At 47.7% G+C, this 25,215-nt stretch overlaps 1 protein-coding gene across 1 annotated transcript in view; it reads left to right on the forward strand.

Annotated features, from left to right (window-relative positions):
* epha4b (eph receptor A4b) overlaps nt 1–25,215 on the forward strand; it is a 96,132-nt gene that overhangs the window by 32,422 nt on the left and 38,495 nt on the right. The window contains exon 4 of the mRNA XM_064338849.1: nt 22,634–22,789. Coding sequence (XP_064194919.1) covers nt 22,634–22,789 — 156 coding nt within the window. The remainder of the gene's footprint in view (nt 1–22,633; nt 22,790–25,215) is intronic.

Genomic DNA, 25,215 nt, shown 5'->3' on the forward strand with positions numbered 1-25,215 from the left:
CAATCAAACTCGAGGGAACCCAGCACAGACAACAGTGTTAGCCCTCTGAGTTACTTTGGACATGGTGGTCTTGCATAGTGTAAACACTTTGGTTCTCTGGTGTTCCTTCTGAGAAATTATAAAACATTTCACTGATAGTGGGCAGCAGAATATGTCTTCATAGCATGGGCCTCAGCATGTTTTTAATTGCCCAAGGCATCCCCTTAGATGTTTAGGGATAGTGGAAAGAGTGAAAACGACACACACAGGAGATTTCTGGAATGAGATGTTGCAAGGGTTCTGAAACAATAGTCTAACATTGAAATCTACTGTCCCTCTCTTGTAGGCCATGATCAAAAAAACACTTGGTATCCCAAAGCCATGTTAAATGACAAAAAAAGCTCAAACAAAACATGTCCATCATGACTGGACAAGTCATTTCCTGAATATGCCTCTGGAAATAAAGTTTTCAGTTTCCATCAAAAAATACTGCACTCACCAAATAGAACCACAGATGTTTGAAAAACACATTTTGATTTTGTTCACAAAATTAATGTTTTGTTTTTTGTTCCTCAAAGCCTGCAGTAAGATGATCACACACCAATGACGTGCTACTCCTCCATCATTTTCAGGAAGTGCCAGTCTGTATTATGACTGGTACAAAACAAGCCAAAAAATAAATAAAAATGACATGCACAACTGAAATCCCTCCCCAAATTTTCTGATTGGTCGTTGTTAATAAGCTTCTGAAAATAAAATATTGACCCAATATCTGTAATTCTGTTATTTCACAAAGTGAGGTTCTACTTCAAATATAGGACATCATGTTATGTCAGGCTTGCAAGTACATTTACATTACATTTATTTGGCAGGCGCTTTTATCCAAAGTGACGTACAAACGTGCATTTCATGGTCATGGACAACTACGAAACACAGGTTCAATAAGATACGATACTCATTTCGTACAGCTATTTCTAGCCAAGAACACAGTTTAGTTCACACAGAGAACACTATTCTAACCTTATGCCAAGCCATACTAGGGAGAAGAACAAGTTACAATATTAGGACAAATACAAATTACCAAAAAGTGCTGGAATGGGGGTACATGTAACATGAGTGTCATGAAAGGGGGGGATTTAAAGTGAAATGATACAGTATACAGAGTGGTGGTAGTTAGTCCAGGTATAGTCTGAAGAGATGCGATGAGTTGGGCAGCGGCATTCTGAATCATCTGTAATGGCTGTATGGCACAAGCTGGCAGGCAGTTGCAGTAATCAAGGCGGGGGGTCACCATAACCTGGACAAGCAGCTGGGTGGAGTGCGTAGTCAGGTATGGTCGAATCCTTCTGATGTTGTACAGAAGGAATCTGCAGGACCTTGATGTTGCCTTGATGTGCTCCTTGAGGTCCAGCTGGTCGCCCAGGACCACCCCCAGGCTCTTTGCAGAGTGAGAGGCAGTCACTGTGGTGCCATCAACCATGATTGAGAGCTCACAAGTTGAAAGCAACAGTGCTCATACATGTAAACACAACCATATAACCAAATATGATTTGTTTTATTGATTATTGATTATCTGACTGAGCAGTGTGTTGGTGTGGAAAGGCTATACAAAACTTGAGAAATTAGGCTCAACTCGGAAATCTTGCTTAGAAGATTAGATGATCTTAAAAGAATCTCAAATAATATTTTCTTAAATAATCTTATTTTAAAAATTCTGTTTGTAATATACTTTGATATTTGGAGAGAAGTCCACAGATATGGGAAGAAGGTAAATCAGTTTAGCTACTGGAGACATTTTCCCCATTTTATGAGCAGGATTCTTAGGACTCTGCAGGGAAATCACATCTCCTTTTAATGCATTTGAAAGGGCTCCCCGGTGCTGTGCGCTTGCATTAACAGAGCTCTTGTGTGGCCATGTTAGTACGTCAGCTCTGCATTCAGACAGGCCCACCTGGCTGCCTTTGTGTGCATTTGAAAAGCAGCGCTTTGCTGAAGGTCAAGTGCATGATGAACAACAGCAGACATTCTCTCTCTCAATCGTTCTCTCTCTCGCTCTCTCTCTCTCTCTCTCTCTCTCTCTCTTTCTCTCTATCTCTCTCGCTCTCTCACACAGACACACACACACACACACACGCAACACTCAGTGTGGGGTTTGGAGAAGGATCGCTTGAAGTGAGAGGGAAGTGGTGGGACCACATTACCGGGATCCAGATGTTCTGCTGAGGCAGTTGGGAGCAGTGGGTGTCAAGAGGTCTCTTAGTACCAATCTGTTCATGCCAAATAGGAAAGCGCACAGGTGTACATCATTTCACGCTGCTTGATGCTCCTTTCTTTGGTACAGTTTTTTTCCTCAATTGTTTCTGCACATTTTGTGAAACAATATCACATGGTCTCAATACTATTAACCCAGAACGAAAGAACTTTCACTTTTTTTGATAGAACCTCACAGTCACTAGCAAAACGAAACGTTGTAATCTAAACCAATGAACACTTCTCAAAATCAAATTTCCATCAATATAATACACAATTATATGAATGGCTGTTATTGAACACCTGTTCCATAAATAAAAAACACTCCAAATTCCTGTGTTACGTACAAATTGACAAAAGACACGAACACAGCTGTAACATGATGTCAAACATTTATTGTCCAGGTTCTTTTTGTTTTGAAAGGAATTTTAAAATCATGTGCAGTGCACCATAAAGAAAAGTACCTGTTTTTTTAAATTGTACTCTGTATGTGTATATAATAACAGTATTAAATAAAACCATATATGGAAAACTGGAAATTTCCAAATACACATTTTTGAATGTGAACAAAAGAGGTTTATTATTGGATTGTAACTGAGCAGAATGCAGAGATGTGTTTCGAAAATGTATGCCCTGGTATTGACAGAAGTGGTCGGGTGGTTGATAATTCACTTCACATTGTCCATCGCGCCAGTTCCAGTGCGTAAACAATCGATAAAAAACAAACTGAGATGGAAGCTGCTGGAACTAATGTCAGCTTTGCGATAAAAACAAAGGAAAGTGAAAAAGGGCTCGGAGAAAGTGCATCTCCAAAAGAAACGCGGATCCAAATATAGCCTCTGAAATCCCTATGGCTTTGCAGAGATGGAATACGCATGTAGAGAGAAGGAGAGAGCGGGAGAGTGAGTGAGTGTGTGTGAGAGAGAGAGTGTGTGTGTGTGTGTGTTTGTTTGACAGTTTGTACGGGTGTGCTTGAGAGGGTGTAAGTGTTTGTCTATGGGAGTTTTAGAATGGAATGTTATTTTGCAAAACAGTGTGGTGCTTTGAGACCCATGCTACTTTTGCGCTCGGTGTTCTTAGGCCTCGTGTTCTTTTATCACCCCTCACAGTTCTTACTCGAGCCCTTATCACACGCAACTGAAGGGCTGTGAGAGAACAGTGAAGTGTGACCCGGGCCTGCAGCCTGTGAGTGAGGAAGCCATCTAAGGACACCTCAGGCCCTGTGGAGGGTGCATCCCATAGGCACACAGGGCTTCCTTCGGCCCTCAACTTTTACTTGATTCTACATTGACCTCTATCCAATCAACACAAGATGAGTCAGGGACCCAGAATGGCGTGAGGGGGTTGGGCTAAAGACCAAAATTTATAACCAACTAGACTATAAAGAATGCACTTTAATTCCAGTCTTTTGGAATTGAGTATACTTTAATTACCATGGTTTACGTGCCCTGGTATACAGTCTGGAGCTCATACTTGTGGCACATAGGAAGCAAAAGCCTGTCTACTAGGACTTGACTTTTGGCCTTACATATTTGCCAAAAAAGTCACCTTCTGAAGTGTGCCATATTTACCTACCATATCAATAGATAATCAGTGTGGGTTATGACATTCTAAATGTATTTGTGTTGATTATTTGGTAAGCTCTTCTTCATTAATTAGCCTTCTCCTTCCACCCCTGTACTATATTAGACCACTACTTCTGGCCCCAGTGAGACCTCTGGCAGGTGATAAACAGTCCCCAAATTCATTAAATCTGATTACACTTCTGCCAGTAAGTGGGTCACAAAACCAAACATTAATTTCTCTGTTCCTTCAAATGAGTTCATTTTTTGGAAGATTCTTTCACTCATTATGCACCTGTCTTATATAAACTTATAGTTTTGGGAGGAGGGTGGTTTGGGGGGGGGGGGAGGTTGAGTGATTTACTGGACATGCAGTGTCTCTCTCTCTTGTGAAAATGGTGTAACTTCAGCTGTTAATTGACCTCATTTTGTGTATGTCTCTCTTTTGATCAACAACAGTGTTGTTTGTTCTCATACACAAGCATATTATAGCGCAAACATATTACGACACAATATCACACAAGCACTGCAATGCTACCAATGGGTCTGACATAATTTTGCATTTCAGTGGTTGAGAACTGTGAAAACATGTTGTCCTGATGTTGAGAGCTTAGCTTACATGATGTGGAAGAAATGCCTGCATGCTTATACCATTGTTCTCATTAGCAATAGATGTGCTCATCAAAGATTGGATCCACAGTGCTCAGTGTCACCAGGGAATAGTAGGTGCTGCTTAACATCTGTATCTCAAAATATATTGTAAATGATCAGGGTTGGAATATGGGAACGGGTATTATGAATGTAATACACATAACTACCATTAAAGCTAATAGGAAAAGAGTACTAATTGGACTAGTAATGACCATTGGCGCTCTGTACTTTGTGTACGCAATGATTTCTTGAGTAGAAAGGGGAACTCACACACAGTATTCAGGCACTGTGTGAAGATGTTCATAAATGAATGAAAATGCAATGTACATGAGATAATGCAAAATTCATCGCTTGCTTAAATAAGTCAGAAGTCAGGGGCAAACTGCATTATTCTCAGACTGCATCTGCGCTTCAGTCGTCTCTTATTTCTTAGAATTGCTCTGACGCCTTGAGGACTGCTTACTCAGGCATAGGAACAGCACAACACCCTATTCAGGGCTTTACCCATCCCTATTGTGCCCCTGCCGATATTGTGCTCCCTTTAACTCCCGCAATCTCGCGCCTGAAGTTACGCTGACCTCTGCTCTGTATTGTGATCTGCTTTTAAAGCGTAGAGGGACATCAACATTCACAGTGGCTGTGTTTTTCAAGCAGTTAAGATGACCTAAACTATCTTCCCCTCCCGACGATAGCGATGCATTATTTACATGATTTAGCTTTTTGCAGCCCACGAACAGATTTTTTTGTTTTACACTGTATACAATGCACTCTAAAATGGCGGCATTCGCCACCAATGTTGAATACGGCAGCGGTAGCCTCATCTGTCAACCGAGGACGCATCGTTTAATAGCCGCTCGGCTAATCTGGGCTAAACGTACCCCGAGAAGAGCTGGCACCTCAAATGAGCCGCGGCGTTCTGCGGCGCCTGCTGAGAAGATTGGGATCCACCGGCGGGGCGTCGCCTATCGCCGCGCCCCCCCTGGCTGTTTTTAGCCCGGCGATAAGTGCGGCATCACCGCGCTAATTGACGGGCGAGCCTTCGCACACGCTTGTCTTGGATCGCACCGGCGTTCACAGCTGGACATATTTTCGCTCATCTGGGTGGTTTCGAAACCCGACTGCCTTGGTGGCAGTTTTTTTTTTTTTTTGAGGAGTGGGGGTTGCTCAAATGAGTATTTTTTGAGGTGAGTTTCCCCGCTTTGCTGTAAAGTTCTTTGTTATCACAAAAGGTGATGGCCACGCAAATGTAATTCAGCATCAGTTGTAAATGTGTGGTTGGGACTTGTTGAAGTCAGGGTCTCGGGGAATCCTTAGGCCAAAACCTCACACGGAGTATCATTTACATGCCATCCTCTGTACAACCGTACAGTAGCGTGCTGAATCCGCCATCTTTAGAAGGATGAAGAAACCTATATGCAGATGTGTCTCATACACTCTAAAACGTATGCTAGTGTATCGTGTATATGATCCCTTGGTCTCGGCGACCTCAGGAACTGTCTCCAGTCTTACATGTTTCTCACAATACTGACTGAAGAAAGCTAACGCTGAAACATCTCCTATTAAAACTGAACGCTTTAAGCAAGTTTGAGTCATCTTTCGGTGCACGGAGCCTACTTTTTTCATTGATTCATTACTTTATTTGGCATTTATGCACCCGATTTAAATCTGAGCGCAGTAGCTTTGAATTTTTGCATATTTTTCACAATAGAATGTACAGTGCTCTTGCACATGAATATATTACTAAGATACGGTTTCACCTTATGTTACCTTTCCTTAACTTTGGTTCCCATTTACCTTTCTTAAGCGAGCCGTTGTGTTGCTCTGCACTGAACACCCTGCTGCGATCCTGCTGTTAACACTGGCGCTCTAAACGTCATTCTGTGCATCGGCTGAGGACGCGTTCCTCGCCGGCTCTCTCCGAGGCATCGCCGAGCCAGGGCATCATCGAGCATTACATCACCGGGCCCTGCTGCGTTGCTTGTGAAGGCTGGTAAACAGCCATGGTAATGCAAGTTTTATATGGATCTCTGAGCGGCCTGAGACACTGGGAGAAACTAGAGAAACAGAGAGCGTGTTTGAGACTGAGAGAATTTACAGAGAGGACTTGTTCTGAATGAGGAAGAGAGAGAGAGAGAGAGAGTGACAGTGACAGAGGAAATGAGAGAGAGAGTAGACTGAGAGCGAGGGAGAGGGGAGCAAGTTAGGGAGGGAGAGAATGAGAAAGCATAGGGGAGTGGGAGCGGGGTGGGGTGGGAGAAAATGTGGAGGCAGAGAGAGAGGAGAGAGAAACGGGGCAGAAAGAGGGAAAGCAGCAGGAACAGAGAGAGGAAATGTGGAGAGATGAGGAGGAGGAGGAGGAGGAGAGGGAAAAAAAGAGTGAGGGCGTACACCTAAGCGACAGGGAGACTGCACGTGCCCGTGTCCTCCAGCCTGGTGACCGGCGAGCTTGACTCGTGACACAGGCGGCTCCTCCCCGATGTATTTTCAGTTCAGCTCTCTCAATTATTCATGTCTTCATCCGCAAAAGAGAAGCGCAGGGCCTTGCGGATCGAGCAGCAGACATGCTCTGTTTAATTCCTCTTCAGGTGCGAGGAGTTGGGGGGGGGGGACCTCTGTTTTAATTTTGGAGCCTGCTGTTTTTTTTTAAGGATTTCCTCACAGTTGTCTTCGACATACCCCAAAGCGCACCGCAATCAGGTGAGCCAGTTAACAAATCATTCTCACAGCCGGCATCATTCTTAACGGAGGGCAGGCCAGCCTTGTGCCTTTACCCCAAATTTAAATTTTTGTCAGGGAACAACGACTTTAGTCTGCTGTTCGTTTGGAATGGTTGGGGAAGCAGGAGTGCGTTAACAGCCACTTTCTCGTGTACAGACACGTGGGTTGTAAACGGTGTCTTTGAATTCCTTAATGAGTTCCCTTAAACGGGGACTCATACTGGATGATAGGGTTTTTGAAATGTATATTGAAATGTATGTAAATGAACATGCCGTGGTCACCATTAGAAGCATCCTGGACCAGAAGGCACACGCCAACATTGCAATAGACTGTCGGCGTTGTCTCAGCAAAACATACATGACATCACCGTGCAGCACAGACTCTGGGGAAGTGATCTGAGGGGGCGGAGTGGCGGGGTTTGGGGGAGGGGTGTCGGAGGCCCGGCCATGTCCGGAGCTCACCAAGCTGCCATCCATCATGGCAGCCTCTCTGGCCACCGCCAGATCGCATCTGCGCGAGGGCTCGCAACAGGGGTCCTCAAGACTCCCCCCCCTCCCATCTTGAAAACATTCTGGGAGCCTGTGGCATGAGCGAGAGAGGACTGACTGCTCATTCTTCACAGCAACTGTAGACTCACCCGATATCGTGCTCCCAGATTAACCTTGAGCAATGTTCAGTCTCCCTAGTATTGAAGCTGAAACGTTCCATCCTAATCATCGTATGCATATTTATGAAGGGGCGGGGCCAGGCACAGTACTATGGCGATGGATGTTCGGTACTGTAATATAGCCCAGGATTCTCCTGGCTCGAAATGGGACCTTCTGTCATTCAGAAGTGGAGAGGGTGGAGTGGATGGAAGGAACATAGGAGGTGCACATCTGGTTATTCTGCAAACTCTGTGGTCTCATTATCTGGACTTCATGTGGACTGTAGTGTGGGAATGAACAGATTGATCATTTTCATTGGTGGAGCACATTGATGGCAACTGTTTGGAGAGCTGGGATTGGATGGCAGCCCTGGTCCTACTTCATTCTGCATAGGCCAGCGTCTCTCTTTGTACAAACTCACAGAGGGCCAGATTTACTGAAGGATTGAGACTGCTTTTCGGATGCAAAAGAAGTTGCTACAAGGTTACAATATTCATGTCGGATTTACTAAGTGGTCACAATGGGTCAAAATTGCTATTAGGATGTATTTTGCTCGTACACAGGATGTTGGAGAAGGGTGTCGGGGCATAGCCACACATATCCTCAGCAGTCAGATCAGTTTCCCTTGTGGCCTGCATGGGGTGGAGATGAACAAATGCATTATCTAATGCATGACACTCTAAAAAGGAGACGGGTTTTAAAACGTGTTTCGCACATTTCTACTAATCACTCGCTCATTTATTTTCAGATATAATACAAAATGACATTTGTTTTACTGAAAGGACGCAAGACTTCTATTGAATTTGGCCTTGAATCTATTTGATTGTGTAAGTAGAACGAATCTTGGTACATCGGTAGTTAATATGTCGGCGTTTGCGAGCGCAACAGAGCTGCAACATAGCAAATGTTTTGTGCCGCGGCTGCCGTTCCCTTAGTAAATCTGGCCCTGAGCATTTGTTGGAGAGGGGAGCGGGAGGGAGAATTTAGAGTGGGAGACAGCAGAGAGATAGAAAGGACGTGACAGAGGGAAATGGAGACAGGGAGGGGGAAGGAGAGGGTGACATAGAGAGAGAGAGAGCAGGAGACAGCGAGGGAAGGATGGGAAATGCGAGGGCAGGGGAGTGATAAAGAGAGTGAGTGAGAGGTAGAGATGGGGAGGGGGGGGGCGTATCCCTGGTACCATTGTTTCACCTGACGCGCGGCGGCTCTTGATGGATGTCTGTGTCTCGCGCGCGTCTCCAGCAGCAGGACGGCGGCCACCTGCCATGTGACTGCCCCCCGGGGCGTCGCGCCCTCGGGGCGACGGCCCAATCCATCAGCATCAGCCGGCTGCTGAAGTCCCTGCGAGGGGGACAATGCCAGGGAGGCACTCTGGGGCCCTGTCCCCCCAACTGGGCCTTAACCTAGGGGCACAGGGAGAAAGGGGGTCTGCCTTCTGACCTAGGCGTCAACGTGTGGCCTGCAGACCCGGGTCAAATACGTATTTATTTTGGATATAAAAATACTTTTCTACGCTTTACTGATCTTGTCTGGTGTATTGGAACCAATGACATACTCTCAATAAGTGCAAACCCCGCCTTCTGGTCATATTGGCAGGCTCGATTGCAGCAGGAAAGATCGACAGAGCACAGAAAAGTATTTGAATCCAAAACAAATACGTATTTTACCCAGGTCTGGTGGCCTGCAACCAAACGGAAAGTTGTTTCCCCATTAAACATGTGTGTTTGCTGGACAGCCTGTGTTTGGCTGTTATGATTGGCTAGGAAAGCTATATGCCTTTGCCATTCATAAGCAAGCCCGGAAATGTCCTATCAGCTTTAATGGTGTAGTGAATCAGTTCTACTGCTCAGTCCTGATAGGCATGTGATAGACGTGATGTAAACAAGTACACAGATACACGGATGCGTTACAGACCAGTGTCTCAGGGTTTATCGGCATGCTGAGAAGATCCTTTAATCAGACGGCTTACGTTGGGCTGAGTGACGGGGTAATTAATCTACACATTATGCTCGGCGCTGACCTTTCTCGCGGCGCTCTAGGCATCGTTGGCGCTAAACACAAACATTTCGGGGCAGATTCATTTTGACAAAGTAATACTCGTGATTCATTGCCTGAATGATGTCCTGTGACATCTCGGAGTAGCGATCAATCGGTTTGATGAAAGTGGCCAAAGTGAGACCTAGATATTAGACAGCTTATCAATAAGGAAGGTACCCCTCCATCACTCCTGTGTTATCCATGAAAACAGACATCATGTCCACGTCTTCTCAAAAAGATCCTTCATACTCTATAGACCCAACCCAACTCAGTGTTGTATTCTTAGCTCCCAATATTTTTTATCACTAAAGCCAAAACATTCCAGTTTGATTAAACTTAAATATTAAGTGTATTTAAACATTAATTAAATGTAAATATTCATGGAAAAGCATGACAAAGGATAACACTCAGGAGGTTTCATCCTTGGGCACCTTCCATAAACTGTAATGCAGCACTGGAAACTCATATTATCAACTGGAACCTGCAGTAGGTAGGAAATGGAGAGGTCAGAAGGAACAGGGGACCTTCTGGTTAGAGAATATAATATTAATTACCCATTCCAGTCCTGGAAGAATGGTGAATTCTGAGACCCTGAGAAGGAATAAAAAAAACTTTGTAGTAAACTGTAGATAGGTATAGACGTCTTTTGGGAGCCTAGCAGGACATACATACATACCTGCAGTACCCCTCAAACCCTTTATCCTTATCGTATGCCGACCTTTGATCAGGCCCATCCGGAGGACCCATGTTTATTCCAGGCCTCAGAGTCTACCCATCACTCATGAGCTCTTTTTTGGAGCTTAGGCTGTGTAACTACTCTGCAATCTCTGACAAAGGAGAAAACTCATGAGAGATTGTTCAGTTTCTTGAGCTTTAATAGAGATTTAATAGTGCTGTAGTTCTTTGTATCACTTGGGAACATTCCAGACAGTCACTAAAAGTGTACCTACAAGATATTGCATTCATACTAATCTGGCAACTGGCAGTTAAAGCAGTTGATGGATAAAGCTTTTATGAAGTGCTTTTTTTTGCAAATGCCTAATGATAATAGGATATCCTTGGAACATTTGAATGCACTTACATGGCCACAATTATATTTTACAACTGTACATGTAAAGCCCAGCCTATTTCACTTCCTTTGGGCTTGGGGAAAGTCAGACATCGTAGTTGTAGTCAAAGCTAACCAGATAAAGCCAACAGTAACCTAGTCCAATGTTAAGATAGCTGTTTAGTTCTGGTTTGGCACTACTGTGTAGAGAAATCAGTCTGGTTTAACCCTGTCTGTAGTGAGCATGGTTAAAGGCAAACAGTTGACATCTACAGTGGGTGTGCTGAAGGACAAAGCCCTTGTCTCTGTCAGAAAAGTGGAGATAGTGCTGGCAGGCTCTGACACAGGGATGTTGGTGGACATTGCTAACAGTTTCATTTCCCCTACCTCCCCATGACTAAACTGCACTGCAAATGCATTTACACACACACACACACGCCTACACACACACACTCACACTCATAAGTGCGCATGCATGCACACACATTGACATACACAGATACATGCGGACATACACACACACATCCATGCGTACACACACATGCATACATGCACACACATTCACAAATGCATTTGTACATACATACACACACACAAAGAAGGAAATATTTGATCAGGAATCAGACTTGTCTACCCTGTGTACATGTCAACACATGCCATAGTTCTCACAAAGATTTTGTTGCTGATCCAGCCCATTATGAAATACATGCGCACACACAAACACACACACACAGATTCTCTACACTCCTCCAGGCGCATTGAAACTCAAGCAGTCTTGCAGGACTGATGTGGTCTGCCAGGGGTACAGAGAGTTCAGTTCTCCACAGGTAGAAAGCATTTAGAGTTGTAGCACACCAAAGCAATTCACAACGCGATTACACCTCAAAGCTCAGAGCTCAGTGCAGCTCTCCCATCCCGCTTGCAAAAAACTATTTCAGAAAAGAAAGTCTTCCATCTAGGTCATGACTTCAGTTGATTCTGCCCCCCACCTCCGCCCCATCTACTCAAAAGACCATAAACACACACAGAAAAAAGGTACATGTGGTCTTAATCTTTTCCTGAAGATAATAACGTTGTAGGAATGCGTGAAATTAGTATGACCGGGTCAGGTTTCTGTTTGGTATCTGTAATTCTGTGTAACAGAACCTCCCATTTGGGACTCCCTTGACCCCCCCCCCCCAAACACCCACACTCACCCCTTCCCCCCATGCTGCCCCCCATGCTAACCCCCCACCACCCAAGGCCTGTCAGATGAGGAAATGGGCCAATCAAAGCTCTGTGTTTTTCCAAGGAGTCAAACGGCATCAGAAAGGAGACGCTCTTTGTCGCTCCTGCTGTGGCACAGAACACAGAACTGCGTTTTCGTTGCGTGCGCAGAAAGCAGAAGAGGGCGGTGACGGATTGGGCCCCTCCTCCCCGCGGCTGTCGGGGGCCGGCCCTGACCTTCCCCAGGACTCCCGCGCTAATATTTATTTTATCTCGTATCGGCTCCTTCCGATCGCGAAGGTCAGCGCGGAATAAGGAGCGCGGGTCGCTTCACCCCCCGCGGATTCACCGCGGCGGTTCGGCGTCTGCGGCCACCTGGAGATGGCGAGCAGGGGAAGGGGGGCGACCCCAACCCCCCAACCCCCAATACCCCCCCACCACCCCCCACTCAGAGAACAAGCCATCTCTCACGGTGCGGGAAAATCCATCCAAACTGGTCCAGCTTTCTCATCGCCAGCAAATTCTAAGCTTATGTTCAATTTCATCATGAAGACTGATGCAAGTCCATCCTTGTAATACAAGGCAGCAGTTAACTGGCAGCATGTGTGCCAGACGAATGACTCGCCCCAGTCCCTGGAATTACAGTGCATAAATGCATTTCAGTCAGCCATCTCACCATTTGAATTAAGCAATATTTATTGAGATTTAAAGTGAATGCAACCTTGGCGTCGAAGGCTCTGCCTCTTATCACTCCTTGTTGCACAAGCCAACCAAAATGATAACAGAGCATGATCACTACAACCCCCTCCATCTTCTCCACAACCCCCATGAGGATCATATGAGAAGTAGAGCCCACAGACGGATGCTGGGGTGGTGGTGGGAGCGGCAGACATTCTGAAGTTGCAGAGTGATCAGCGCACACAGCATGTCGCTAGGGTTACTGCTGGACTCACAGTGAGGCATGAGGTGAGTCCTGATGGACAGCCATGGTGGAAATAAAGCCCTACGGCTCACTTTCATTGGCTCCAGCGATAAGAGAGGAATGCCAATACTGAGAGGCTGCTCGTGCAAGAGACAGACAAACCAAAAAATCACACAGTAGTTCTCTGGGCTGCCGAAAAAAAAAAAAAAAGAATCTGGTACAATTTTTTGTAGCCTACATAATTGGCATATACATGCTATTTGTGAGGAAAATAACACTAACACACACTAAAAGAACAAACGCTTGTACCAGATGCGCTCCAGCCTGGCTAATGTAAGGAGAGATAGGCTGCTGCTCACAAGCTGGGACGGTCATATGTGAAAAGAATTCCTACCAGGGTGTCAAATGGACCAACCCCAGGAGAGAGGAGGTCTGGAGCGCACCGTGCTGAGGGGTTATTTAGAAAAATTTAATGAAACAGGGCGAGACTGACATTTGGACACCTACCCACCTTAGTGTCAAAAGAAAGACCTGCTGATTGCTACCCCGGGACGCAGAATGTAATTGAGAGTGTCAGCTGTCTGAGCGCATTTGGCTTTGGAAAAGGCTGGAACAGCTTGACCGGCGGGGCCAAAACGTATCTGGTTTACCTCCGCGCTCCACTTCGGGTTAAACTCACGGGGAGCGTTTTCGGTCAAGAAGGCCGAGGCGGTGAAAAGGCCGAGCGGATCCGACGACCGCGGAGACGGCGGAGCGGACGCTGCCGCGGCGCGCTCGGCCCGACGCCGCTGATCAGCGTGAGAATGAGCGGCCTGCCGCTCGATCAAAATGGCTCTCTCCAGACTCCTGTTCAAACAGCTCTGAGGAACTGTTCGCCGCCCTCCCCTCTCTCTCCGTGTAACGAGCGCTCGCGAAACGAGAGCGAAAACGATGACGAGCGATCTCGGCCCTGTGGATTTTTTTTAAAAAAACGTGTTCGCGGTCGTCGTGTTTCGTTTCTCGAGCGGCGTTCCCTCCTTCCGTTAATACGCCGAGCTTGTCGCCGACGGCCGCGATCGTTCAGCGGCCCTTTCCGGTAACGTCGCCGTTTCCGCGGCGACGGTCTCCGGCTTGTTTGGGAGATGAGAAATGGAGGCCGGGGTCTGACCGTTAAGTCGAAACACTTTTACTTCGGTGGGTCTCCCCCCCATGCTCGGCGATGCGGAATAGTTGCGTGTTGATTTCCTATCGACGCGGCGCTCCGTAAAGTACAGTTAAAATGCTTCGGAGGCGGTTTTTTAAATGTGCGCCCGCCCGCCGCGTGACACAAAGTCAATGCGGCGCGGAGGAATCGTCCGTGGTCGGTGCCTCCCAGGTGAGCGGGAGCCGGGGGGAGCTTTTTTCTGTGCGAGCCGCTCCGTCCGGAATACTGTCCAAAAATAATTAAGACGTTGTTCTCTGTCTCGTCCGTCTGTGTCTGCCTCCTGCTGCAAGTGGCCGTCGGTGCTGCCTTGTTAGCCTGAACAATAGAGGTCACGCTCGCCCGCGCGCGTGCGTGTGCACGGACACACGTGCACAAGCATGCGCGCACACGCGTTGTGGACAAAGCTTAGAGAGTACTGTTTGTGCGGTAGAACTACTGGAAGGACATTTCTGTAGACTAGGTTATTTGTATGCACTGAATTCTTACCTCACACTGAGGGAAGACTACACTTTTCTCTAATAGTACTTCAGAGTGAGATGTCGTCCACATATGACGGGTTATTACTACACATTACATTACATTAATCGAGAGTCTTATTGCAGATAAGTACACATAAATACACCAGTTATTATTTGAGGTGTCTATAATAGCTGAAATTGCAGCAGTAGTAGTAGCAGCAGCTGCTGCGGCAGAAGCTGTACTCATAGCAGTAGTTGTAGTCTGGCAGGCTATTGTAGGAGCAGTGCTTGTGTAACATGTAGTAGGAGGAGAGAGTTTATATATATATATACATATATCATGAAGAAGAGAAAAGCATATTGACATAGGTTTCCATTATCGAACCAGTCTATCGCTCGAGCGTCCCCTCAGTGCCTCCCCGAGCGACAACGGCCCCGGCAGACGTCCGTCGCTTTTTATCGGCCGCGATGGCGTCCGGGGCAGTCCGCCGCGGAGCTGGGCTTTAATGGGAATCCCGTGTCTGAAGAGCCAAAGAGGGTCTTACGCAACACCCCACTCAGATATCTCTGAGGGAGCTAGGCTGGGGGTAAACGGTAAATGGTAACTCTATCAGGAGCATTTGGCCGGGGCATAATGATTCAAACTCTGATTGGTCTTCGAGAAAACGTTTTTTTTTTCATGACTGAAACCGTGGATACGAACCTGGGAGCTCGTTTATTGTTTCCAGCTTCACAATGCCCAGTGAGCACAAGTCCGGATTTTGATGGAATTTAGAATTAGTGTAGAAAGGTGTACATCTTGGTGGATTTTGACATGGACTAGGTTAATTCAGCTTAGCTCCTGTTTAGTTAAGGTTTTACCCAGATATAGCCAGGCTATGCTCTAGCTGGCTAGAAAACTTTCACTTGGTAAATGGACTGCGTTTATATAGCACTTTTATCCAGAGCGCTTTACAATTGATGCCTCTCATTCGCCAGAGCAGTTAGGGGTTAGGGGTTAGGTGTCTTGCTCAAGGACACTTCAACACGCCCAGGGCGGGGTTTGAACCGGCAACCCTCCGACTGCCAGACAATCGGTCTTACCTCCTGAGCTATGTCGCACTTTTTAGTGTAGTTTTCCCCAAACGTCTCGATGGTGTTCAAGTGGCTCACAAAGTGATTTTGTTGTGGCACAGTGGTGACTCATTCCGTTATTCTCAAGGGTGTTGTTGTGGAGGTGAGTAAGGGAAGTGTGCTGTCAGGTCGTTGGGGCTGTGCTGGAATGATGTGTACGGGGTGCTGCTCGGGCATAGTTGGGGTGATGACATGATCCTGTCCCCTCCCCTCCCCTCCCCCAGTCCTCATTTACAGGCAAATGAGTATGCTGCACAAAGCAATATTCTGATTTCATTGGCTAATCAAATTAGTGAATCATCGCATATACATCACCTGTTTTTAATCAATGTAAAAAGCTGTCAGATATACATATGGGAAACTCTGCGTGGTTTTTATTTTAATCGGCTTTCACCGCAAGAGGCCCAAATGGAAGTGGGCATTGGGGGTGGGGTTTCTGGTCTAAAAGGGACGTTTCTGGGCACAGGAGGGCAATGGGAGAGCAATGGGGAAGGGATGAGTGCCTGTGCTGTCAATCACCCCCCCCCCCCACCACCCACAGAGGCAGAGAAGATGGAATTCGCTGTCTCAGCTGTTAATCACATCTAGAGGAGAGTTCTACTCGGATTACCTTTAACCAGACATCAGAAAGGCAGACTCATTCCTGGAGCACTCTCTCTCTGTCTGTGTCTGCCTCTTTTTTTCCTCTCTCTCTATGTCTGTGTCTGCCTCTCTCTCTCTCTTCCTGTCTCTCTCAAGGCCCATCATGTAACCATGATACCTGGTGGAATGGCCATCAACGATGACAAAACACTCGTAAAATGGCAAACAAACTCTGTATCAATTTGAGCGTCGGCTTGCGGTCGCAATTCATTGTCGGCAAAACGTATCCCGCTCCTCTCCTTCGGCGATAAGTCATCACAACCGGAACATTCCGCCGCTCCGCGAGGACGCTTCAGAACATCCACGAAGCGCGCCGTGCCCTGAACGCGTTTGGGCCCGCCACCGCCCGGAGCTCGCTCGACCGCCCGCCCGCCCACCCGCCGGGAACCCGCCGCCCTCGGTCTCGGCGGAGCGCTGACCGTCAGGCCCGATTACGTCAACCCCCCTTCCCCGCCGCTGTTCCGCGCATCAATTTTTTAAGCTAGCGGAGCAGAGCGGACGCATGGGTAATCCCGTGAAATCTTGGCGCTGGAAAAGGACTCGCGGTGACAAAACAAAAAAAAAAAAAAAAAGGGTTCCCTTTTTGGGAGTTTGTTGCCTTGGTAACCATTGTGACACTACCCTTCCACCCCTCCTCCCCTCTCCCCAGGAGCAGTCAGCTGCTTATGTAACTGAGGGGGGAGAAAACACACACACACATTTCTGCAAAGAACAGCTATGAAGATGCTTGTGTCTACTACTTCATCTCTGCTACCTCCTCGAACCCCCCCCCATTTTTTTTTGCATTTATTTGCTTGTGTCGTTACTTGCATTCAAGCTACAACTGCGGAGTTACCGTTGTTTAATGGATATAGGGCAGCTGTTGGGATGACGATGTCACATCTTCATTAGCGTGTATTCCTCTCCTCTCCTCTCTCCCCAAATGCTGAATTTGTGTAACGCAAAGATGGAGCTCTTCATAAGCTGCATAAGGAGCGATTCCACCCTCTCTCGCCGTTTCCTAATGCTACACGACGCGGCGGCTGTTGCCGCGGGTAATCCGCGAGCAAAGCGGCCGCGCCGCGGCAGAGACTCCTCTCGCGGTCGCTTATCGCGCGGAGAGCAGGGGAGTACAGCAGGAGCAGGCACGGCGCTGCTCGCTCCGCGAGCTACACAGCCTAATTCAGGAGGATGATGTCACACAGCTCACTTCCTCTCTCATCCCGTCCCATAATCCACCCAAAGACTAATTCACGCCCGCTTACGGGGCTTTATTTATTTATTTATTTATTTGGGATTAGGGACAGGTCATTTATTTATTTTTGAGTCGTACTCTCAGAACAGATATCACAGACTGGTGTTTCTTATTCAATATCACACCTTTGGTAAAAGGCTGCAGGAACTGATGAAGATTGACAGGTCTCTGTTTTTATGTGCCTTACTGTCTCTGCTTTCCTAAGCTCTCAGGGGCACTGAAAGGCCAGGCATGGGCATGCCCCCTCCTGCACACGCTCCTTATATTACCCCCCCCCCCCCCCACCCCCACCCCACACCGTGCACAGAGACACACACTTGGAAATAATTCTTGCCCACTTAATTTCACTCTACGTGACACATCGAAGGGAGGGGGCGACAAAGAACGCATTGTTTATTTAAAGGTTGGACGATCGCATCTGCTGTTATTTTTCATCTCGTTTGCTCGTGAGCCACATCTCCGGCTGTGTTTTACACCAGCAATTCCTTTCAATGGCTGTTACGTACTGGGCATGTATTACTTTTCCGTACCACAAAGTTAATGTCATCCCGTCTTTAACAAGACAAAGCTGTTAAATCTTTCGTGGGGAGGAACTAGCCAAATGGCGGCTGTTAGCTCGTGACACTGAATCTCTTCCTTAAGACATAACGATAATAAGCCACGTTGCGTAAGTGCCCTTCCCGTCTCTACGGCTTTTGTCGGCCATTAAGCTCTTTCTCGCTGTATTGTCTGCAGCATATAGCCGCGAAGAGATGTGACTTGACTTTCACGGAGAGCACTCGGGGGGGGCAGAGTTCTCTCACAGTGAGACTCAAAGGCAGGGATTTGATTTGACCTTTTGTAAGCCACAGGAAGTGAATCATGTTAGTCTTGTTCACTTTGAACTGAAGAAACAGAGAGAGTGCGTGTTTCATTGAATAATTCATACAGTAATTGATTAAACCCAGGGCCATTAGCTATGATATCAGCGCTGAAAATGGGAAAAAAATGGTCAAATGCACACGCGCACACGTGCACACACACATACAAACAATCACACACGCACACACACGCACGTAGACACCCTCTCACTGGCTCTCACGCCTCTTAAATGCTGATGAAGTCATTGGGAGTTACAGCTTCAAAATAATGAACAACAGTGAAAAATGAATGCCGGTTGATAAAAGTAAGTGATAAAAGAAAATCATGTAAAAAAATGTAAACCAGCTCCTGATTTTATCTTTCTGTGCCACTGACAGTAGCCTTAGGACATTATATCTAAAAGCTATTGATCGCCACGTCCAAGGGACTGGAGTCGGAGGTATATTAATATTTGATAGGACAGACCTCCCGAAGATATTTGAGATGCATTTTTCTTTATTATTTACCTTCTCTCTCGATTTACTACCCAAATCGATGCGTGTGCAGAGGCAGAACGATTGAGTTAACCCCTTAGCAGGAAAGTGGATTGCTCATCTTCGATGTTCTACGGACCAGCTCCGAAAGGGTGATTTAGACGGCAGAATGCGTCCTCTTCCTCTTTGCAGGGATCTTAAACCGACTGTCTCATCATGACATGTTAGTCAATCGGTCAAGGTTTTCAGTCGTTTCTCGAAAAAAATTAATTTTCAGTCCCAAGGATTTCTGTCGGCAGCACTCTCTGACATCAGTCACTGCGTTCGCCCTCATTGGCTGGCACGTGCGTTATGGAGGCTCAGAAACAGAGGCGGTCTTTATAAAGGCGGCGAGGGCTGGAAGGGGCGAGAATAGAAACAAAGGCCAGCGAGCTCTGCCAGGCCTGGCTGAAGCTCAGGCTAGGGCTTTAGCATTAGCGCAGCGAAACGAGCGGAGCGCTCTAATGCGGCCACTGGAGCCGCCGCTCTGCGCCATCAATGAGCCGCTAATAGATGTGGGCGCTAGCTAGCGTCGGCGCGCGCGGCGCGGCGTGCGTCGCCGCGGAATGCCCCATGCCACTGTGACGTCACAAACTGTCGCACTCCAATCCCGGGGGTTCCGTTCAGAGCACCCTCGAATATCAGACGGAAGAGTGTTGTGGTTTCGCCCCCCTTGGCGTTGTGTTTTCTATAAGTTTGAGATGCAATCAGACAGCTGTCAGTTTGAATACTAAATGTCATGGGTCGGTTGGCATTTCACTTCATAGCTACCCCTGAGCTGCAGATTCAGATCAGATCATGCATCCGAGATGGTAGGAAGTACCGCTATTGTGTCCCGTGAATAAGCTATTTCAATGCGAAACCACTGCGGGGAATGCCCCGCTATGCAGATGTATAATACGCGACGCGCGAGCGGCCCCGGACGACGGTGATAACAGTGAGCCGGTCCGAGCGTCTGGTTTTGGCGCGGACGCAGCGGGGGCTCCAGGGCCCGGACGCGAACGCCGTCGGTCGCAAGGTCATCCGGGTGGCCGATCTGAGGCACCAGCGGCTCGCCGGGACGCGGGGAGCAGAGTGACGCGGACACGCCCGCGGCGCTGGAGGGGGAAGGGGGAGGGGTCTGCCCGGCGCAAGCGGACTGCCCGAGAGGAGAGAGATACCGCGCAGCCGCGGAGAGCCGCCAGGACAGGCAGCCGGGCGAACCCGGCGACGCCGAGACAAACCCCCGCAGCCGCGCGGAAGCCGCCGAAGCCCCCGGCTCGAAGCCGGCAAAGCTCCCCGGCGCACCCGTCCCGCGGCCGATCGAGCACCGGTCCGCTCTCCCTTTCGGTTTTTGTGCTTCGTGCTTCGGCTCAATAACCCGCGATGGGGGAGCTCCGTTCCCCAGCCGAGCTCGCGGGACCATCCGGCCCCGCCCCCGCCCCCCGCGGTTAAAGCCCATAATCCTGTGCAGGGGGTCTGGGGAGACCTCGGGGAGCAGTTTAACGGACCGGTTATTTACGGTCGGCGCCCGGGGCGACGCGGGGCCGCCTTGATTAAATCCGTGACCTTCGGCGTCCGGGAGACGCAATCGAGGCGCGCGCGGATTCATCGCGCCGCCGATCCATCAGCCCGATTGCGTTCCCCGACGCTCGCGACGGGCCTGACCCGCCGGCCCCCCGGCGCGCTCGTCTCGCTCGCTCCCCGCCTTTTCCCGGCCAGAATTTACGCTCTTCCTCCGGAGAGCCGCGCGGGGCTCTGCTCTGCTGGGGGACGACAAACAGGCAGGGCCGTGCGATTTCAGTTAAGCAGCGACGTTAGCGGTCAAGGGACTCGCAGATTAGTCAGCCCGAACAAGGAGGCCTTTGTTGTCTCTCCCGTTCCATGTAAAAGCAAACTTGAAGCGTGTTCACGATACATAACATGCTCCCCCTCTCATGCGCACACACGTGTAAACACGCACTCAGACACACACACACGCACATGCACACACGCACGTATGCACACACACATATACACTCATGCACGCACACTTGAAGAGTGTTCACAATACAGTCCTCTCCCACATGCGTGCACACATGCGCATGCGCACATGCATGCACACAAACACACCCATGTGCGCACACGCGCGCGCACACGTGCATGTACACGTGCACTCACACGCACACACACACACACACACCGTTGCGCTTTTTGCACGCGCTGGACAAGCGGGTCCCTTGTGTGAGCTGAGAGGCAGCTCAGAATTCCTCTCTAATGTCTGCTTGTATTCCACAGAGGGCTGGGGAAAATGGGTCATTCGCCTGGGCTTAGACACAATGAATATGCGCCATCATTCTGCAGCCTGGCTCTGAGGCTGTCCCTCAAAATGCTCAGCCGTGGAACTACCGTGAAACATGCAGTGCCCGTAGGCCCAGCCAAACCCCGGGCTTATGTATAGTTCTGGAAATGCAATATGTTGCATTACTTTATATCATATTCCTTTTTATTTCAGTGATAAGTTCAGAATATAGCATCTTGTATTACTTGCAATGCTGCACATTCAAGCCGCAGTGATGGATATTTTTACAAATGTGTGCTGTATGCTGTATTATTCTGACATATTAAAATGCATTTCTTGTATTCAGATATAATATTTTACCATGTATTGGTCTGAATTTCTTTTTTTAAAGGGTATGTTCAATGACAATGGCATTATTATGTTAGGAAATGATATCTCTTTTTCATTATAAAAAAGACAAAACAGATATTGCCCTTTAGGTAAATGGCAGGACTGCCTTTCTGCAAACATGGCTACATGCCAAAAACAAGTATTTCCTCATCTAAGAAATGTTAAAAATCACCACATCTATAAAGTAGGAAAATCACCCTGTATTCAGAGTCATCTCTGTGTTCATAACTGTTTCTATAACTGCGTGAATGCTTTTACACAAAATAAGAATCTCATGTGCATACTGTCGTCTCATTTTTATGTATGTATTTCTCTAGCTCTCTTTTAATTTCAAACATTGCAATTATTTGGAATAAGTCAGGCCTGCCCTGGGACAAAAGATGACACATAGCCTCTATGCTACCTCCTGAAAGTTGTACACCAGGGACCCTCAATCTTATCCAGAAAGGGCCGGTGTGGGTGCAGCCTTTCGTTCCAACCAATCAGTTACACACCTGATTCTAATCAACCACTCTTTGCTAAGGACTTTGCTAAGGACCTTGATTAGTAGCATCAGGCCTGTTACTGCTTGGTTGGAATGAAAGCCTGCACCCGCACCGGCACTTTCTGGATAAGATAGATGACCTCTGCTATGTAAAATAGTTAATGATAAAAATACATGTTAATGGGGGCGGCAGTGTAGTATAATGGCTAGGGAGTTTGTCTTGTAACCGAAAGGTTCACAGGTTTGATTCCCTGGTAGGACACTGCTGTTGCACCCTTGAGAAAGGTACTTAACCTGCACTGCTCCAGTATATATCCAGCTGTATAACTGGATACAATGTAAGTCGCTCTGGATAAGTAATGTAATGTATAAGTAGATGAGGTGTAAAACTGAATAATTTAAAATCACCGCTCTCTGGCTGAGACCGCCTGTTTCCTGTTCGTAAGCCGCGTTTCCTGTTTCTGTTCCCTTCGCAGCCTGCAGGCCCGGCTTCTACAAGGCCTCAGCCATGGACGCCTACTGCACCAAGTGCCCTCCCCACAGCTTCTCCCTGCAGGACAGGGCCTCGGAGTGCACCTGCGAGAAGGGCTACTACCGCGCCGAGCTGGACCCCCGCTCCATGGCCTGCACCAGTAAGAACCCCCCTCGCTAAAAAACCACTCCCTCCAACATTGAAAGTCCCTTTCCCTGGGGCTCGACACAAAGTGCTGAAAAAAGAGAATGAGGAAGTGTCACGCACACGTTGCTCCCCTCCGAAATGGGTACCCTAAAGGCCCTAAACAACAACAGCTGTAATAACAACTATTATTATTAAAACCATTCTGATTCAAATCAATGAATGTATCTATGCTACACGACAACATTACGTATTTTACGTATGTAATTATGAGCTAGAAGGATAAGAACATATGTTGGATCACTCTCAGTGCGGTAACTAGAATCACTTCTGTCGACCGTCCCACCCCATGGCAAGAGTGCATGATGACTGACAGGTGTGTCTAGACAGACAATAAAATGCTCTTTGCTGTAGACTCTAACTATGGCTATGCTATTTATAACTCATCTTTGCTGTTATAGTTATTATTCCTCTTGAATGCAGGCTTTTAGGCACACTATACTGCAAGGGTATAAATAAAAAAGCCCTTTGAATTACAGGTCTCCTAGCACCGAAATGCACGCCGTGTTCGCTGGGTAATCGGCAGTCCTGATTTCCGGCAGAGGACTTAGGAGCATGCATGCTACGGCCATTTTGCAACGCACTCTGCTGCCTGGTGTCCGTTAGTCAAACGAGGGATAACGACCGGACAGCCAATCAGCCTCGCTGCTGCTTTCCTGAGGCAGGAGAGTTCAATGACTAAACAGAATGCATTATGGGAAATTTGGGAAACAACTGTATTGCAAGACAGAGAGAGTGGGAGGGAGGGGGGATGGAGGGGGGTGGGAGGAGAGGGGGGGCAGCCATTCATTGTTACTGTGTTAGCATTTTTGCATCTTAGGTGGGTGGAGGAAGGTACTGTTGAGGGACAGGAAGCGTAAGAGAAGATTTCTAAAGGGAGAAAGGGAGACAGACGAGAGAAAAGCAGAACGGCATCTCATATGTGGAGTTAATAAAGGCAGTGCAGCATGATATTATAGCTCTATTAGTGTCCATCAGCCCACAACTACCCAACACTATTGCCTTTAACAAGGGTCTGAGGTCACCTTGGTAACAGGACAAGAACCTCTGCTACAAACAATGCTAAAGTGGGAGAAAAGGTTACCTATTGTAAACTGTGTCATTGGAACTGCCACAAAGATCACACCATAGAGACTATGCTGCTAGATGAGCGAAGATAATTGTGCGACGGTATAGAAAATCATCAGTAATGTATTGTGTGACACTCCATAGTCCATGTCCACACCCTCTGTGTATGAACGTGTGTGTGTGTGTGTGTGTGTGCGCGCACATGCCTGCATGAGTGGCCATGAGACCCCACACAGTGTCCCCCCTCCAGCCGACCTTGGGCACGGCTGAGGATGTGGAGGAATGCTGGAAGACGGAGCTCTTCGCAGCATTAATCAGGCGACGGGGATATCAGGCTTTCATGCCACGCATCATTTCCTGTCACCAGATTTATCGGTGACAACCCCAATTACAGCCCCCTGCCCCCGTAAAGAGGACCCGGTCTGCTAGGCTCACCGGGAGGGAGGAAGCTGACGACCTGTCATCACGAAGGCTACTAAAGCATGGCCATTATCTCATCCAACCCCCTCGGCTGTTCTAAATGAATCCTGAATAAATGACAGCTCATCGGCAGTGAAAGTGATCAATAGTGCTGTTTAAACACACATGTACACGTTCGCGGACACATTTTTATGTACGGCACGCTTCCACACGCGCACACGCACACTGCAAACAGCCACTTAAGTGTGCAGGCACGCGTGCATGCGCAGGCACGAACACAGACACACACACACACACACACGCACACACACAGAATCGCAGTTGCATTCTGAGCATGAACCACCTGAACTCGGCAAGATAGATTCCCATGTGACACCCATTCTCCCCCCACATGCGCATGTTAGAGAGAAGTGAAGGAAAGGGAAAAAACAGCAGCAAGAAAATTCCCTCTCCGCTCACCCTGCTTTGCAGTATGACGACATTAGAGTTTAATGCCTCTGAAGTGACAGGGGCTTCTTTACAGAGATATTTTATTGCCAGCCCAGGAGCTGAGCAGGATCAGCTTAGCATCAGCAGCTCGCTAACCAGGCCAATCTCACATCGTCTTCGTGGACACAAACAGAAACTATCGTGGCATATTCATGTTTTTCCATGGTACCCTCCTGCCAGACCAAATGAGCGTGAATGGTTTCTCTGCTTTGTTGGGAGCAATCAATGTCAGCACTTTAAGGCTCATAAAACCTGGATGCCTTTATTAAATTTAATTTTGTGCATTTTCTGAACATTTTCAGAAAATGTTTCCCCTTTTTCTCTCTAATTCAGAATTTCTTGTGCCTCTTAAAGAAATGCCATTCAACCTGCACCTGCATAAGGAGTACTGATGCATGTGCACTT

This window comes from Anguilla rostrata, chromosome 6 (assembly GCF_018555375.3).
Source record: "Anguilla rostrata isolate EN2019 chromosome 6, ASM1855537v3, whole genome shotgun sequence".
Lineage (NCBI taxonomy): Eukaryota > Metazoa > Chordata > Actinopteri > Anguilliformes > Anguillidae > Anguilla > Anguilla rostrata.